At 44.1% G+C, this 17,247-nt stretch overlaps 2 protein-coding genes across 2 annotated transcripts; one reads left to right on the top strand and one right to left on the bottom strand.

Moving 5' to 3' along the window:
• Positions 1-8,458: 8,458 nt before the first annotated feature.
• Positions 8,459-14,148, top strand: LOC126564723 (zinc finger and SCAN domain-containing protein 2-like). Its single transcript, XM_050221817.1, has 4 exons — positions 8,459-9,763; positions 13,342-13,618; positions 13,699-13,799; positions 13,879-14,148. The coding sequence occupies exons 1-4, from the start codon at positions 8,477-8,479 to the stop codon at positions 14,146-14,148; spliced, it is 1,935 nt and encodes a 644-aa protein (XP_050077774.1). The 5' UTR covers positions 8,459-8,476.
• A 585-nt stretch (positions 14,149-14,733) lies between these two features.
• Positions 14,734-16,584, bottom strand: LOC126564398 (serine/threonine-protein kinase RIO3). Its single transcript, XM_050221434.1, has 2 exons — positions 15,128-16,584; positions 14,734-15,051 (listed from the first exon to the last, which is right to left on the bottom strand). Exons 1-2 carry the CDS (start codon positions 16,580-16,582, stop codon positions 14,734-14,736), a joined length of 1,773 nt encoding a protein of 590 aa, XP_050077391.1. The 5' UTR covers positions 16,583-16,584.
• Between the last annotated feature and the right edge of the window lie 663 nt (positions 16,585-17,247).

The raw sequence follows: 17,247 nt of genomic DNA, 5'->3' as shown, positions 1-17,247 counted from the left end.
GGTAAGATTAGATTTTAATGAATCCGGTCTAACCGTCATCACGAAATTTAAAAAATTATTACTGTCAGCGTTCGTTTTTTGAACGACTATGGACTGATTGAGGTAACGAAGGGCTGACATTAGCAGACATTTGATGTACTACATGTACATGGACGATACCGAAGATGGTAGATATTTGTTGGGTATTCTAGGTGCCTGGATACTCAAGTAACATCTTTCAAGGTTGGGTCTCTCGCCACGAGCAGGGAGCTCTCTAACCAATATTCGGGACACAATTAGATCCGTCAGTATTTACAACACACAATTTGCTTCAACTTGGAACCCTTTTCGAGTCGGGGGCCCCACGCGATCGCCTAGTCCGCTTATAAGAAGATCCGTTTCTGATCGCTACGTAAGCATTTCGGCTCTCATGCGGGCCGTTCTTTATGAATAAAAATACAATACAGCTCGACAGAAACGATTATGAACATTTTGAAGTAATTTTTTGTGAAATATGAAATTGAAACTCAAAAATATAAAATAAATTGCATCATTTCTTTCTCCAAATAACCTGAACATGAGCTGAATAATTAATCCTGAGAAAGTCTGGAAAAGAATTTGATATCGATCTCTTCGTATGAGCAACATGTGGCACAACAAATTTGCCATCGCCACGCCGATTGATGATTTTTTTTTTGCTGGAACCAGTAATTGTATACCTGGGTATTAAGTTTAAGGCCCAAAAGACAAGAAAACCATCCTTGAATTGATTAATTTTTCATGAATGTACGGGCGTTCGAGATAATTTTGACAGTTACATTTTTCTTTATAACTCGTGATGGAGTTGGCTTAGGAAAACAAGCAATACGTCATTCGACAGCTAAAAGTGTACGGAACAAGCAGCAAAAACATCCCGTGATAAAAAAAATGCCAAAAAAGAGTACATTGTGGAAGCGGATCACATGCATCATGATGATCCGCGCCGGACTCGACAACCGCCGACACGGTTAACACCCAGAACAACCGGTGGCTGGCTTACTGCCCGGCGGACGTGCCACGGGTGCCGCAAACCAGGTTCCCCCAGACGGTTATGGTGTTTTCCTGTGTGTCATCGGAAGGGGACGTGATGCCGCCCCACTTTTTCGAGCAGGGGCTGAGGCTGAACGCGGGCGGGTACATTTCCATGCTGGACACCGTCGTAAAACCTTGGATCACGAGAGTGCCCAACAGCAGATCGTACGTGTTCCAGCAGGATTACGCTCCGTGCCATACAGTCTCCAAAACGATAAAGTGGTTGGCGGCCAATTTCAATGACTTCACCGCGCCGAATGTGTGGCCTCCCAGCTCCCCGGATCTTAATCCAATGGATTATTTCGTGTGGGGCGCGGTGGAACGGGACACCAACAGAACCTCCAGCAACACCAAGGCGGAGCTCAGGTTCGTTTTCGCGGCCCTACCACGCGAAACTATCGCCAGGGCTTGTTCCCGGTTCCGGAGACGGGTGGAGGCCGTAATAGAAGCCGAGGGCGGATATTTTGAATAAAATGAATAAAATAAATGGTAAGCTACTATTTCTAAAACAAAACAAATTTCCCCGATGATTAATTTTGCCATAAATTTTTTTTTCTCCGTGGGTGACTGTCAAAATTATCCCGAACGCCCTGTACAACATAATGTGTGTTAGGACGAATTGGCCATGTTTAGACCTGAAAAGTTTTGTGCAAGTCGCAAGATAGCCGTAGCCTAAATTTTTACCTAATTTTTCGACATTTTAATGGCAGAAATACAAATTTAAGGAATGAATACAGAGAAAGCCAAAAGTGCCAAATAAGTAAGTCTTATTTTTTTACTATTACGAAATATTATGGCGTTAAGATTTTCACAAATCGGTCTTAATTCGGTTATACAAATGATTAAGAAAATTTGTCTCATTATACGTACGGCAATAGATTGAGTCAATTATTAATCTCCAAAACCTAGCTTGATTAGAGTCGATTTACGAGGCATTCAAAAGCAATGTTTGTTTTTCTTAGCAAACAGACAGAAAAATATACAAATTTATATATCATTCCCTGCACCCCTCAACGAACTGCGGTTCGATGCAAATAGAGTTCATAAATTTGCTGCTAAGCACCGTACTGCTCATTCCCAGATAAACCCTGACGCGCACTAACTGACGCTAACGGCAGGAACCCCGTCGGGTTGAAATTAAATGTTTTATCGAACCGCCAGCACTTCAAAATCTTATTCTTTCCACAAACACACACACACATGCATCTTAACGTGGGTCTTAACACCCGGCAGCCTTAGCAGCGATTGGTTGGCCACCGGCTAGAAACTCTTATCCGAGCAGGCTGACGGAAAAGGTGACAACAATCGACTTGGATGACAGCAGATTTTGATATCCGATACCACCAACCACGATTTTCCTGAATGACTCGAGTAAAGCTAGCGCACACGTGCTAATCGTATCGTTGCCTTCCTGTCATAATCATAACGCTCCTAAAGATGCCCAAAATAAAATGCGGGCCTGAGCAACGGTGCACTGGAGGAAGCGCACACCGGTATCATCCCGAAGAATTCAATAAAATAAACATATCTACAATTTTCAACGAAAGGTTTTGCCCCGGACCCGACACCCTTAACAGATGGAACCCGCTGTGCTTACGGTAGTATCATATTCATAATTTAATGTGTTTGATCGTTACCGGCGATGTTCCGATGCATGTCAAACGCGCTGTCGCGCACCCGCCGGCAGCCCACCTAGTCGGGCAAGATGATCCGCTCCAATACAGCACGACAGCAATCGCCGACAGACTGATGCTTCTCGAGAAGTTTTGCCGCGAATCGTCAATGCACAGCATACGAAGCATGAAACGTCGTGCAATCATATCTCCAATCACACACCCAAAATGTCCGATTCAGAGGGAAGGTAGCAGCTCGCTAATTGATTGAAACGGTGTTCTAGGGAGGCGGCGATCTCATGCTGTTCCCATAAAATACGCATGATTATCGAGTGACTTCTCCTGCACATCCTTATCCAGGTGCTTAACCGGGTTGTATGGGCGTAGAATGAATTGAAAGAGAGCAAAGAAAGAAAATTGAAGCAAAAACCACAGCCTTTGGGGCAAGATCTTCGACACGAAATTATTGATTCGTGCAGAACCAATCGCCAATGAGTCGATCACACTGCGCGGATACCGTATGACAGTTGAGATCGCACATTTAAGCAGCCGTTTGACACCAACGCAGGTGGTACCGTGTATGGAAGATGTTTCTTCTACTGATCTACATTTGCATAATCCGACCGATGGCCAAAGCCCACCCTTTTCGGTGCTGGCTGAAAGCAAAACGGTGTTACTTAAGCTAAGACCGAATGAGACATCCTATTGACGTCGTCTTGTATCGCACAAGCATCGCACGTGTGCCTATTTGTACTTATGGTGAAAATTTCTAATATTTCACACAACTTACGAAACATTTTACTTGCTCGCATCGATCGACAAGCAGAAACAATGATCCTGTCGGATGAGGCTTTGCCGTTTGCGTCCTACTAAAAAAAACTATTCTACAGCCAAAGTTTTGGCACCCATTTCGCACTCGGATGACCATGGATTGTGGCTATTTCTGGTAGTGTTTAGCATGCGAACAAAACAATCAGATCAATTGTTGCGATCCACATAACCGAAACGACTGTCATTTGGGCGTAAAACTGGACGCCAACGTGCATAGATCAGGCGAGGCCACAAATCAGTGCCATCTTTTCTACCGTTTCTAATTTAGTCGTCATTTTGACAACAGTTTTAGTCGCGTTGCCGGAAAGTGAAAGCCATCACGAGCGAAAAGACCCAAACAGGCCTACCGATTGTTTACCACCCCTCCAGATAGATCGTTGTCACACTGAGCTACGTTGTGGAATTCCGTATGGATGAATAGGTCATGGCAATGGTCGGAAGAAAGGTGACAAAAATTATTTCATTAACATCGCGTCTCATACTCGACCCCGCCAAACAGTCTTTGCTACACACTTTTCTACGCTACCGCATCCCAACTGGTAAAAACTGGTCAGTTTTGAGCTCTTACCACAATGAGTTTATTTTTATATTGTTGATACCGGCAATGTGGGTTTCGTTTTCGCGCTCAATCGGCTGTGAAATACGATCGGCTCGCATTCTCCACAATCGATATGCCACCAATGTATCGATCACATTTTCTTCCGCAACATTCCAGACAAGAAAAACCGATCCTTGCCCAGTAGAAGCTATCCAGCAACGGTTGTGGCTCGATCCGGCCGGTACTTTGGCGTTCGAAATCAACTCCAGTAGGTAAAGTTGTGGATCGTAATTTTCATAACAAATCGAAAGAAAATTGATCCCTCCCAATTCCTTCCCTGGTCAGCGGTGTCAGAGGCGTCGTGTCGCGGAACTTGGTGGTTCGTTGCGTTGCCGCTAGATACGTTGATTAGAAATTCCAACCATTTTGACATTCGATAACATGACAGGAACGCATTGACGGCGTATCGTTTCAGACGCGCGAAAAAAGCTACCTTACGAAGTCAATAAATTGTGTTTAGCTACTAGATATACAAATTAGCTTTTTCACCCCTACGCTGCTACATGAATACGGTTCCCATTAAACAAGAGGTCCCGGGGTTTAGCACCGTATGGCGTATCGGATGACCGCATTTCCTCTCTTTCCAGGATGGGTTGACGTTGTTGAATTGATCGCGTCAAAGCATCGCGGTTCACTGAACAGGGTTTACCGATAGCAGCCATGTTTGTGATTTTCAGTAGGCAAATACTAATATTACTTCTAGCTGACCAACAGCATCAGGAGCAAACTTTGTAGTACAATTCGTTGGTGTTTACTTTTTGAGGCAAAAATGCGGCAAAAGCCGCACAATTTCCAGCACAGTGGCGATTCTTGGCTCTGGTATGCGGCGGCTTATCACTTATTTATGAAGATCGTTACATTTTATTTCCGTAAGCTCTTCCCATAAGCTATCGTATAACCAGTTGCACAGTTATCATTTCATTAAGCGAGCGAGGCGTCCCTGTGGTGATGAAAATGAGCGCAAAACGATTCACTCAAATGGATTTTTAAATAGGAATTTAATATGATCATAATTTAAATGTCACCTTTGTTAATTCCTCTGTCAATAGGAATCTCGGTGGAGACTTCAAATGTTTGAAGTTCTATAAGACCTAACGCTGTTCTATTCGTTTCCCCGCGATCGTTTTATACCCCATGGTCTCGCTCTCTGTTGATGAACTTTCACACTTTCGGCTCAGTTCCATCGTATTCCACAAATTAAAAGTAATCCGTTATCAAAACGAGTGACATTAATTTTTACGATGGCACTGGGATTGTGTGGCTGTGTGGTCGCATAAGATTTCTAAGCGTAAAATAAGAAGAGGGAAAGACTCACTCCCCAATTTCAAATGCCATCCGAAGAAAGCAACGAACCCGAATATTCACACATCCACCAATTCTACTTTAGCGATAAAGAAAAAATAGTTTTAACTTTGCACACGAAAAGATTGCCCACTTTTTTATGTTTGTTTGGCTTTTTTTCTGTTTTGGCTCGAAATTATAACGTCAAAATGAGATCATAGATCAATGGAAATATGCAAAGCGCGCGCGAGACGACACCGAAAGCACATGCCAGTTTGCTATATACGCTGGCAACAGTGCCATAAAGCCCACACAGTACGACACACAGCCAGTCAGGCCCCGATGGATAACGCTTCAATGTAAGGCACTAAAAATCTTCGATGAGTTTTACAAGAAGACGAAAAAAAAAACAACAATCCAACCGATCACCGACCACGGATCAAACAGACGAGGTGCTGCGATCGTCATACCGCCGAACTCGCGATATCGTGCTCGCGAATGGGACAGGCACACGCACCGACCAAAAACAAGCGTCCGATCAGGCCCGGTAAAGATCGCCCGTCATTATCATCATCGTCACACCGGTGGTGCCGATCATCCAATCATGTTTTGACGATTTCGAGTGTCGTGCTTTCCGTTCGAATAAATTCATATCGATACGACTCTTTCCATCCCGTCCGTGTCCAACTTGCTTGTCACCTTGCCTAACCATTCCAACCGATCGACGGATCGAACGAACGGGAGAAAAGCCATCATCATCGCCCAAGAATGTCATCGATTTCTTGGCAATGCGCACCAATGACTTACCGAATGGTCGGTTCCATCCTACGCAAACCTTGTTCGTGCGCGTCAAGGTAAAGAACGCATCCCCAGGGTTTGCTCTCACCTGTGCCTGTGGTCTTTCGCGGCGATCACAGCTCACTATCAGCTGCAGGCGATACAAACGCGATCACACACAAAACAAAATACACGTCGTAACACTGGACTGAATCGAGCGCTAACAGTGCCGGCGGAACCGACACGAATCACCGCACCGGTGTCCAATCGTCAGGGATCGGACCTCACCGTGGAGGTCCTCTCTGTCGGGTCCATTATTATTTTCATTCAACTTACACACTCGTGCTCTCTTTCTGCGGCACTATGGTACGGGAATACTAGCGTCAAGGTGGAAGGTGAGAAAATGACAAACGAAAGGCACCCATCGTACTCGTGCAGAACGAGTCAATAGAAGAGTCCTAGTACAATCCTCCTAAAGCACAGCAATCAAGAGTAGAATAAGCATTTAAGATTGTATATGATAACAAATATAGCTTTGTAGTTTTGTTTTTTAAATTCACATACGAATCAAGAAAGTATACCAATGGCGGTTTTAATTCTTGGCGGAGTGAGCAGGCTCCAAGAGCATGTAATTTCATGTACAGATGGCTTATCTACCAAAGGATCCAAGGGATCCAATTGTCCAACAGAATTTGTCTACCGTGAGAACTCGTAATTAAAAATAACTTTTCAGTCGTCCTTCATCTACCATGAAATCTAAAAGCGAATAGGTCTCCAAGTTGAAGATCGTCTGGCAGACGAAAGATCGCAAGGTCGAACCGTCCGCATCTGACAAGAGTCCTCCCAGTCGAAGATGTCGTCCAAGTCCGAGGTCATCTTTTCCGAAGATCCAAGTCCTTGACGAAAACTATTTCCTGAGTTCTTACTTACACTACGTGGTCGTTTACTTACAACCGCTTCGCAGTCTTGGCCTGCTGCAGAAACCCTCTAAACCGCTCGCGGTCCAGCGCAGTCGTCAGCCAGTTCATTATCCCGGCCTTTCTGGCCGAGACATTGTGGAGGAAACCCCTGTGGACGACCTAAAAAGACTTTACGGGCTCGGTCGTCCGGCGGCATTCTAATGACATGACCCCAACCCACCGGAGCCTGGCGAGTCTAATGCGCTGTACGATAGTGAGTTCACCGTACAGCTCGTAGAGCTCGTCATTCTAGCAGCTCATTCCACACATACGGGACTCAAAAATCATTCTGAGCATCTTCCTCTCGAACGCGGTTTAGAGTAAAGGGATTATTAAATTTAAATATAGTCTCAGCTCCCGGGAATCGTGTGCACGGTACAAAAAAGCTACAAAAATTATGAAGAAATCATTGCAGAATTCCTGAGTGAAGACTTTTCCAGAGTGTCTGGTCGTATTGACAATAAAAATAATCTCCTTTTTTTCATATCATCACGATGTAAATGTTCAATTACAAATATTTATTACACATACAGACAAATACAATCATACATCTCATATAAAGAAAAGGACCCGTACACATGTCCTAAACTCTGATGATCGATTACGATACTTTTCCCTCACACGCGCAACACACAAGGTGTGGGATACCGAGTTTCATTCATTGCGTTAGCGCCGATCTTCTCGCCCGTAGCCGTATCTTCTTCACTCGTGACACTTTTCCCCGTCCACTATCAGGCGCGGCGACATCGGGTACGCTGCCCGTCCCGACAGAAGCAGAACCACGGTGTCCACGATGGAAACAGAGACAGCGATGAATGGGAGAGCAAAACCGATGTCCGATAATGCCGAAAGATGCAGACTCCGACCAGAAGCACGTACGACAGACAGAGCACACAGTATCGCACTGTCCGTGGGGAAACGCACCGTCGTGGGGATTGTGAAGAAAAACCCACCGCAGCCTAACAGATGATTCGGATGGGCTTAATCAAACAGTTTATCTAGGTAAACTGACGTTAATGGTCGGACACGCGCGTATCGCTCCGTGCTTGTAACCGGTGCTTTCGGTTCGCTACCGGGATTGCGCCTAAAACTGTTGTGCCTTCGACAAAGTGTCAAGCAGGATGCTTAACTGGTAGCATCGGTTTAATCGGACTTCCAACATCGGGTTCGTCGCTTGCTGCATACGCTCGCTGTGTCTTTTGTTTTATGGTGCGTTCTGTTTGTGAATAACACATTTCTCACGTGTTAGTGTCTGAGGTCTGCGTGGACGTCCGTATGCGTCCGTATGGCCTGATAAATGATAACAGTTAAATTGCGAGTGTTTTAGAGATTACACAGTGTTTTTCGTACCCTTCCACCAGCCCAGTATGGGATTTAGTGACAATTGTAGCAAAATGAGTGATCTGAATCTACTGCCCAAGAAACACACCAATTTCAGCATTGAGCGTATCCTGCTCAAACAAACTGCCAGCTCCTCTGCCGACGGTGGTGGCTCATCCACAACAGCCTTGTCCCATTCGCCCCGACCCCATCTCGATCTGATCGAGCAGAAAGTGGACCTGACAGTTAAGACGTGTCTTAAAATTGTTCAATCGGCCACCGACCGAACGACCGCAGGCTCAACTTCCGCCTGTACGGTGACCTCGAAGAATGTTGCTGTCCCGCTGGACCCTTCCGGCACCGGAACTCGGCTGATGTCCCCAGCATCTCAGGCACTGCTACTTGCCGGACCCCATCGACCACTGAACCGCGTTCTGGACAACCCGTGGTGCTCTCGGGGACCGCTCATGTTTGACCCGAAACTCATCAGTACTGGGCCCACAGCTAGCTTTGGTGCGACCAGTATCAAGCCGGCGTCATCCCTCGCTGCCGTCGGCGATCCCGGTAGTCCCGCTGGATTGCTCTCCACCACACCACCGTCCCCCGCCTCCTCCTCATCACCGTCGTCACTCATCAAAGCGGAAGTCGAGAGAAAAGTGGTGCTAAGCGCGTATGCTAATAATAGTGTAATTGAACGAAACAGATTATCTATCAATTATCCTTATCCGGTCGGACTGTTCAATGCGTACGCGTCGGCAGCGGCTGTTGCAGCTGCAGCCGCCACCGTATCATCGGTTCACCACTACCAGCATCATAATCAACAGCGAGTGACCCCGTCAACACCGATCGGTACCCCAACCGATGCCCTCCTTACTGCAAGTGCCGCAACGACATCGATCGTCTCGATGCAGCAACAACACCAGCAGCATAATCAACATCATCCCCGTTCTGCAGGTTTGTCCGCTGCTGCCCTATTGGCCGGTACAGGTACAACTCCACTCGCCGCTAGTGCCGCACTATTTAGCAGCTTCTATCAGCTGCAGAAAAGCGATGAAAACCAGAACAGCATCTACGATCAGGCTAGTGCGGAGGATGACGGTGCGTCGGACGGTGGCACGACGGTTACCTCCGGGGACGGGGGTAAGGACTCGAAAACGGATTTGCTCCACGCGCACCATCTGCATCATCATCATCATCACCTTCACCATCATCATCATGAGCCGGGTACCGCCGGAACTGCTGGTGGTGGTACACTTTGTTCGCTCATGTTTCCCGAATGCTCATATCAGTGTGCGATTTGTGACAAAATTTTCGGCAACCAGGATACGCTGATGGTAAGTGCTGATCTTTACGTTGGTTGTGTATTTGTGCCAATTTTGTTTTATTTGTATTTTATTGTGGTGACATCAATGAGGTGATCCTCATTTTTATTAAGAAGGATAAAATTTTTTAATTTTTACTGACTTATTTTCAACTTGATTTTGTTACATTTCCAAATGCCAATAAAAAGATTTGCATTATTTGACCAAACATTTTATTGCAAAACAATCAAAAATATGTACAAAAGCATAAAAAGTCTCATTATCTTAATGGTCCAATAAGAATGTATCGGTACGATTTTTCTGTAAAATCGATAATTCATGTAACAGTGCACCGCAGTATAAATCCCAACAAATGTCACAAATGATAATAAAGAATTGGTAATTTTATACAATTTTACCTGAATCCACACCGCACCAAATTGCATCAATATAAAAAAATAAGCACTTACAAAACTGATGAACAAAGTTATGAAAAACTGAACTGAAAATACTAAGTTTTTTTTTTTTGTTACTTAAGTGTTGTAATCCTACGGCTATTCGTGAGATGTCTGCGAACAAAACAGAAACAGTTGCTCATGCTTTCAAACTATCCAGAATGTGGTAAAATTACCAATTTTTCGATTTCGATTTCTATATTTTGTTATGCATTTATAATCTAAATTTTCAACCTTCACGATTAATTCAATCCAAAGTGCAACGTGAAAAATAGACTTATAACAAACAGACGGCGATGAAACTGACAGCAACAACAGACAACTCAATGGATTATATTTTGGCCAATATCGTACCTTTTAGAACTTACTTACTTATCAGACGCTACAACCGCTTTGCGGTCTTGGCCTGCCACAGCAGAATCCGGAACCGCTCACTGTTCCGCGCCGTCGTCCGCAAATCCGTTATCCCGGCCTTGATGGCGGATGATTTTCACCTACGGCCTTAAAGGACTTTTTGAGCTGGGTCGTCCGGTGCAATGCGTATAACCTGGCCAGCCCATCGGAGCCTGGCGTGCCTAATTCGCTGCACGACGGTGAGGTCGTCATACAGTTCGTACTGCCCGTCGCTGTAGCGGCTCCTCGATTGTCCTTCCACACATACGGGGCCAACGATCCTTCTGAGCATCTTCCTCTCGAACGTGGCTAAGAAGGCTTCGTCTGTTTTGGGCAGGGTCCATGTCTCAGAGGCGTATGTGAGTACTGGGACTATAAAGGCACGATACAGCCTGTTTCCTCAGGCTGTAGAATGCATCCTAGCGCGCAACTCCGTCTCAATGCTGTTTTCAGTGCTGACTTTTGACCCGAGATCGGTAAAGTTTTTGACGACTTCAAATTTGCGATCACCTAACATTACATCACCCCCACATAGTTCCGGATTTCTTGATAGGGCCGCTAATGGTGCCACTTACAATTTGGTCTTTGTCTCGTTAATCTGCAACCCGAGGTTTTCTGCCGCCTGCTCGATCTTTTGACAGGCCTCTGCTACCTGAGAGAGCCACAGACCAATGATGTCTATATCATCGGCATATTACAGGATCTAGGTTGACTTATAGAAGATGATCAAAACAAGAATTTTTAGTTGCTACAGAGGTCGGTTGGGAATCCTTCGATCAACGACATTTTACCCGTCAAAAAAGTTATTTTTGTCCAAAACATGGACTGCGAGTATTTTTGTTGCTGACGGGAACCAAACCGGATGTGAAGCATCCGCTGTTGAGTGGACCGATCACGCGAAAGACTGACCGAATCCGTATCTCTCGCGCAGTTTCTTGGCGTTACCAGGTTTACTTGGACCAGACGGATAGGCTTATTCCTGGGTCGACCAGGCCATTTCCTACCACTGGATCTGCGTATCTGCTGATAACGCATTGGGGACGAGAGTCACCAACTTTCCTGAGGCGAAGCGGGTTAACCTTTTTTCCTGGACTTGCCAGGAGAAGTATTTAACCGTGTCACCAAAGTTCGGCTAGCGACGATTTCGCGGATCTCAGGCCGTTTGGGCGACACCAGCTGTGCCAAGTCAGGTGAGTTAATCTTTTTTCCTGGAACTTCCAGGAGAAGTTTTTAACTGCGGATGAAAGCACAGCCGATGATACCTTCTCCTAATTCTCCCGAAGGAGTGGGAGGTGACACTGCCGGAGTGCGGGACCAACACCCGGAGGGAAGGCAAAGGGGAAACTGTCCCGAATCTGAATGCAACTCCCAAAGACCTACAAGTTCTGCGGATTGAGTTTTCAGAAAGAAGTCTCGTTTATTCAAACAGTTTCGTTCTTATATAATAAATTCAATCCTTTTATCGATGTTACCAAAGTGAGAAGACAACATGTAATTCCACAGCGCTTAAGTATCGCGTATCGCTTTCTTTCGATTACATAAGCGATCGCATATCGCTTTACTAAAGATTACATTGTTTCTTTTCGCCAATATTGATGCGTACGCGCTTCGCCTTACGCTGCGTTGACGTTAATGCTATAATGTAAACATTAGCCGCTGGAGTGATCGAGTATCGCTTATGCTGGACCGTAGGTTCTTCTGATCGTTCCTGTTCTTTGTTTATGTTCGCCCTAGATTTTTTGTATGCCTATACTAAACGGCGATTCAAGCACGGGAAAGTTTACAATATTTTTATGTCGTCAGATTCATCCGAAAGCCGCTTTTAATCGACAAGGCGTTGTGACGATGAATTCAAAAATTTGGAAATGCGTACCTTACTCTGGCACACGTTTTTTTTTCTTTAAGTCTTTTATTTTCTTATCCTTCCATATGACTTATGTAATAACTATGATAAATATCAACATGGGGCAACAAAATTATAATCTGATTCAAAGGACATTAGATACATTAGATCAATACAACAAAAATATGTAAATAAAATCTTTATTGTTTGGCTATTATTAGGTCTCAAAATTAAATGAGTAATTATTAATGAATGATTAAAGCTTACTAATTAATGAACTTTTGAACAATTATTATAAATAGTGCATATGCTGATCAACAATCCACCAATATGTTAGTAAATTTAAATCTAATCGAAAGCATGCAGTTTGATTGCTTCTAAAATTATTATCTTCCAAATCGGATATGAAAGCGATCTGATTTATTGCCCATTGCTATAGAATCAGTATGATTTAAATTTGCCTACAGTGGAAGCTACCGACTGTTTAGTTGAACAACAGAAGTCTCATTCAAATAAAATATCACCCTTAAAGCTTCATGAAGCAAGTAAAGGAAGAATGATCGTTACAACGAACGAAACAAAAAGGAATCCAGAAAGGATAACGTAAAGGACTGATTTAATGTTTAATATAATAAAAATAATAACTCACTCACTTAATAAAACATTTAAAGATAATATAAAGTATCAAATGAATTTTAAAAAAAATTAAATTCGAACAACCAATAGTTTTTGCATAAAGCTGCGACCAATTGTTGCTGAAGTTTTTATACCTTAATGTCAAAGCTTCAGAAACAAGATGTGGCGATATATAATTAATAATGTAATTGTTTTTAATAATTGTTTTCTCTCTCTATCTCTCCCTCTCTCTCTCTTTCGTTATCTCTCTTTCATTCTCTTTTTCTTTCTCTCGTTCGTCTCAGACACACGAAAAGAGTCACAAAACACCCCGCTTTGAATGTGAAGAGTGTGGCAAAGGATTCTCTCAGCTTCGCAACTACAAATATCATGTGTCGGTGCACCGCGGGACGAAGGAATTTGCCGCCAAATGCCCGGAGTGTGGAAAAATGTTCAACGATAAGGGTTACCTAAGCAGCCATCTAAAGATCCATCGGAACAAAAAGGAATACTCATGCCCGCACTGTCCAAAATCGTTCAATCAGCGGGTGGCATTTAATATGCACGTTCGCATACACACAGGTAAGTCGTTAATTAATTGGAATGTTTAGCTTTTGCACTAAAAAAAATGTGTTTTCTTCATCTTTGTTTATGCCGGCTAGGTGTTAAACCACACAAGTGCAATGAATGTGGGAAACGTTTTTCACGAAAAATGCTTCTCAAACAACATCTGCGCACCCACTCAGGAGAGAAACCTTATCAGGTACTTGTTACTATTTACTGATAAATTGTTTGGAATATCCTATCGCTTACATTTTCTGCTTTTCCCCTCATATTACCAGTGTTCCGTTTGTGGGAAAAGCTTTGCCGATAGAAGCAATATGACGCTGCATCATCGGTTGCACTCCGGCATCAAACCGTTTGCGTGTCCTATCTGCCCAAAGGCGTTCACCAAAAAGCATCATCTCAAGACGCATCTCAACTATCACACAGGCTACAAACCGTACAAGTGTCCCCATCCAAACTGTGGACAAAGTTTCACTCAATCAAGCAACATGCGGACACACGCCAAGAAGTGTCAGTTTAAGCCACCGGATTCCGAATTTGTGTAAGATGTCGAAAGTATGTTGTGCTGTTCCTTGCTGGTTGGTGGCAAATCAGAGGTGATATATTACTTTAGTACATGCAATGTGTAGCAAATGATACATTATTTATTTAAACGTCGTAATAAATATTATACTGTTGATCCATAGTTTGTACAACCGATCCCAATTTTCGTAAACGCTTGAGGTACATCATATAGATAACAGTTCGAAACGAAACATTTGTAGTTTCATCATTCAATGTATTTATTTCGTTTGTATTCATGGTTAAAGACGAGGAAAACAATCTTTTTTTTTTTTTGAAGTTTCACTTCGTTTTCAATTGTTGGGACATACATGAACCAGGAAATAAAATCCCTCCGACGAAGAATCATTCGCAACATTTACCAGCGTCGAATCTGTCCACATAAATCAATTGAACCTGTTTCAAATTGTATACAGCATGAATCCAATGCAAATCAAAACCGAGAACGATTATTTTGAAGCATAATAATTAGAAAATTCTTTGGACATTTGACAAAAAAAAGCTGACGACCTGTTGCCTTCTGAACATAAATTCCAATTCCTACGTTAGATCCCAGAGCGAAAGCAATTTTAAGCAACAGCAACAACTTCCTCTTTCGCCACTACTTCCTCGTCCGAAGAACATACACCAGCGTTCAGTTTGCTTGATCTGGCTTTGTTCGATTTGTTGCTATCTGCTAAGGACCAGGCAAACTCGAACGGGTATCGCATCGGTTTATACTTTTCCGGCGTATCGTCATCAATCGCAGATGCAATGTGTGCCGGTTCTCCCTTCATGTGTATACGCTCCAAAATGGCAGCATTGTGCGATAGCGGATCCAACCCAGTTATCTCGAAGAAAAGATCTTCCTTGCTTTTCACATCTGCAACACCACGCTTCGTGAAGAACTAAAAAGAAATCACGAACAAAAATTATTGCAAACTGATCGACCAGGGGCATCGCTAGGGTAGGGCTACAACTTACGGTGCTAATGTTATTGCAATCCCTCATTAGAAATTCCAATGCACCAGGGTGACCTGGCTCGACGGATTGTGCAACATCGATAATCCAACAGTGGTTGCCATGCATCAGGATATTATACTCGGACAGATCCGCATGCACTAGGTGAGCCTCCTTGTACAGTTTGTGCATTATCTCTACCACCTCCAGGTAGGCCTCGTTCAGCTGTACATCGGTAAGAATGGCCTCCTTTAGCTTCGGTGCCGGTATCATATTTTCCCCGATAAACTCCATCACCAGAACATTCTTCTTCAGTGCCACAATCTTCGGACAGAGGATCCCGACGCGTTGCATCCGGCACAAGTTGCGCAATTCCTTCTCGGCCCACATGTTAATGACGTTTCGTGCGTTTTGCTTCGAAAACCGACCCGCAAACCGGTAATCGTCCTTGATGTATCGATCACGCTGCTTAAATTCGTTCAGCGTCGTACTAAACACCTTGATGGCGACCTCCTTCGGTGGGCTCGGTGCATCTTCCGCAAGGTTCGGATTGTACGGATCGGTCTCGGCGTGCAATATGACGGCCTCCTTACCGGTCGATATTACACCATCGATCGATTCGAGCAACTGATTGTTGATCCACTTGTACAGAATCAAGCGTGTCGGTTCGTCCAAACCCATCTCGGCGGTGGCAATGTTTTCTTTTCTGTCCTGTGCCTTGTGCTTCATCTTTGTCGCCTTCTTCGAGTGGGACTTAAGCTGGTTAAACACCTTGTTCGATAGTTTCATATCGAACCCGGCTGCATCGCCGGTGGAGAATTCTGGCGGAAAGGACATTACTTTGCACGCGTTACTACGACCACTAATGTCCAGATTATGCTTCGTCAGCATTTCACCCTGTTCGTTTAATCGAAAGCCGACACGTGGCAGCAACTTTTGCTCCTTCTCGTTCGTTTCAAACCGATCCCAATCCGCCTTTTGGTCCACTGCAATCTCTACCGGTTCCTCATACAACAACTCCTCCGGAATCACTCGATAGTTTTTGTAGGACACCTTCACCTTCGAGTCCTTGTTACGGTGGTTTTCCTCGCGTTTAATTTGCGCATCGTACTCAGCATCAAACTGTGCCTGCAACATTTGTGCGATGACGGCATCGGAATCAATTTCCTTCTGATCCGCTTGTTCGATCGCTCGCAACACATCTTCGGGAATATCTTCCAAGTGTTTCCCAGGATCAAGCGGACGGGAACATCCGGCAACTGGTTCTTCGAACCTGTCCACTACCGGCACACTCTTCGATGATGATGGTTCTGGTTCCGGTTGCTTGGATAAGGCTGAAGTTCCTGCTTGCTGCGGTTCCGATACAGTAGGTGGCGATGGAACTTCCTTCGATTGCAGGTCCCGTGCAAACTCTTCTGACATGATCTCCTGCAGATCCACTGCCGCGACGGGTTGAATTTTTGCCCACGGGGAAGACATTTTGAGTTGCTTCAACTAATGCACAATACTTAAAGCGAATGAAGTATACGAAAAGTAGTATGAATCAAGCTAGACCTCTCCTGCCGAATGTGTAAAAATATGACGAAATAGCAAGACTTTTCGCAATGTGGTGGTAGGCTGACGAAAAGTGAAACACATTTGACAATATAAACAAAGCCCTCATTATGACAGGTCTGGCAACACTGTTTTTCTAGAGCGCCGTATACACGTTGTACATTATACATTGCTAATTTGAAATATGCGTTTCAAACAACTTAATCTTCAATTCTTTCAATAAAACTTCAGATAAAAAAAACTCGAGAAGAAATACCCCCCTCAACCCCCCGTATCCGTTCAGGTTTTGAGTAAAAGACTCAAGAAGCTCCCCGGTGAAATTTGTTCGTCACTATTCGAAAAACGCCTAAATGTATGCAAAACGCAACACATGCCGCCAAGGATTTATAGTGTGATATTGGTGTGGTCAAAAATGGCTGGATCAATTAGAGGAAAAATAGCTAAAACTAGAATTTTGATTCCTTTTCTTTCCATCATAAGCTTTGGTTTTAATCTCAGAATGCTTCTAGGCATCCACGGTCGGCCGAAGGAGGATTATCACGGCCCTTAGCTTTTGTAATATGTTTATTAGGAAACTTGATTCATGGCTT

Source organism: Anopheles maculipalpis, chromosome 3RL (assembly GCF_943734695.1).
Source record: "Anopheles maculipalpis chromosome 3RL, idAnoMacuDA_375_x, whole genome shotgun sequence".
Classification (NCBI taxonomy): Eukaryota; Metazoa; Arthropoda; class Insecta; order Diptera; family Culicidae; genus Anopheles; species Anopheles maculipalpis.
Note: the sequence above shows the minus strand (reverse complement) of the source record. Positions and strands in the feature narration are given on the sequence as shown.

Excerpts from the sequence above, each read along its gene's own strand:
- LOC126564723 (XM_050221817.1), top strand. The coding sequence starts at position 8,477 with ATGGGATTTAGTGACAATTGTAGCAAAATGAGTGATCTGAATCTACTG. Across the intron at positions 13,619-13,698 it reads GCACGTTCGCATACACACAG|GTGTTAAACCACACAAGTGC; the intron begins GTAAGTCGTTAA and ends TATGCCGGCTAG. Across the intron at positions 13,800-13,878 it reads CAGGAGAGAAACCTTATCAG|TGTTCCGTTTGTGGGAAAAG; the intron begins GTACTTGTTACT and ends TCATATTACCAG.
- LOC126564398 (XM_050221434.1), bottom strand. The coding sequence starts at position 16,582 with ATGTCTTCCCCGTGGGCAAAAATTCAACCCGTCGCGGCAGTGGATCTG. Across the intron at positions 15,052-15,127 it reads ATTGCAATAACATTAGCACC|TTCTTCACGAAGCGTGGTGT; the intron begins GTAAGTTGTAGC and ends ATTTCTTTTTAG.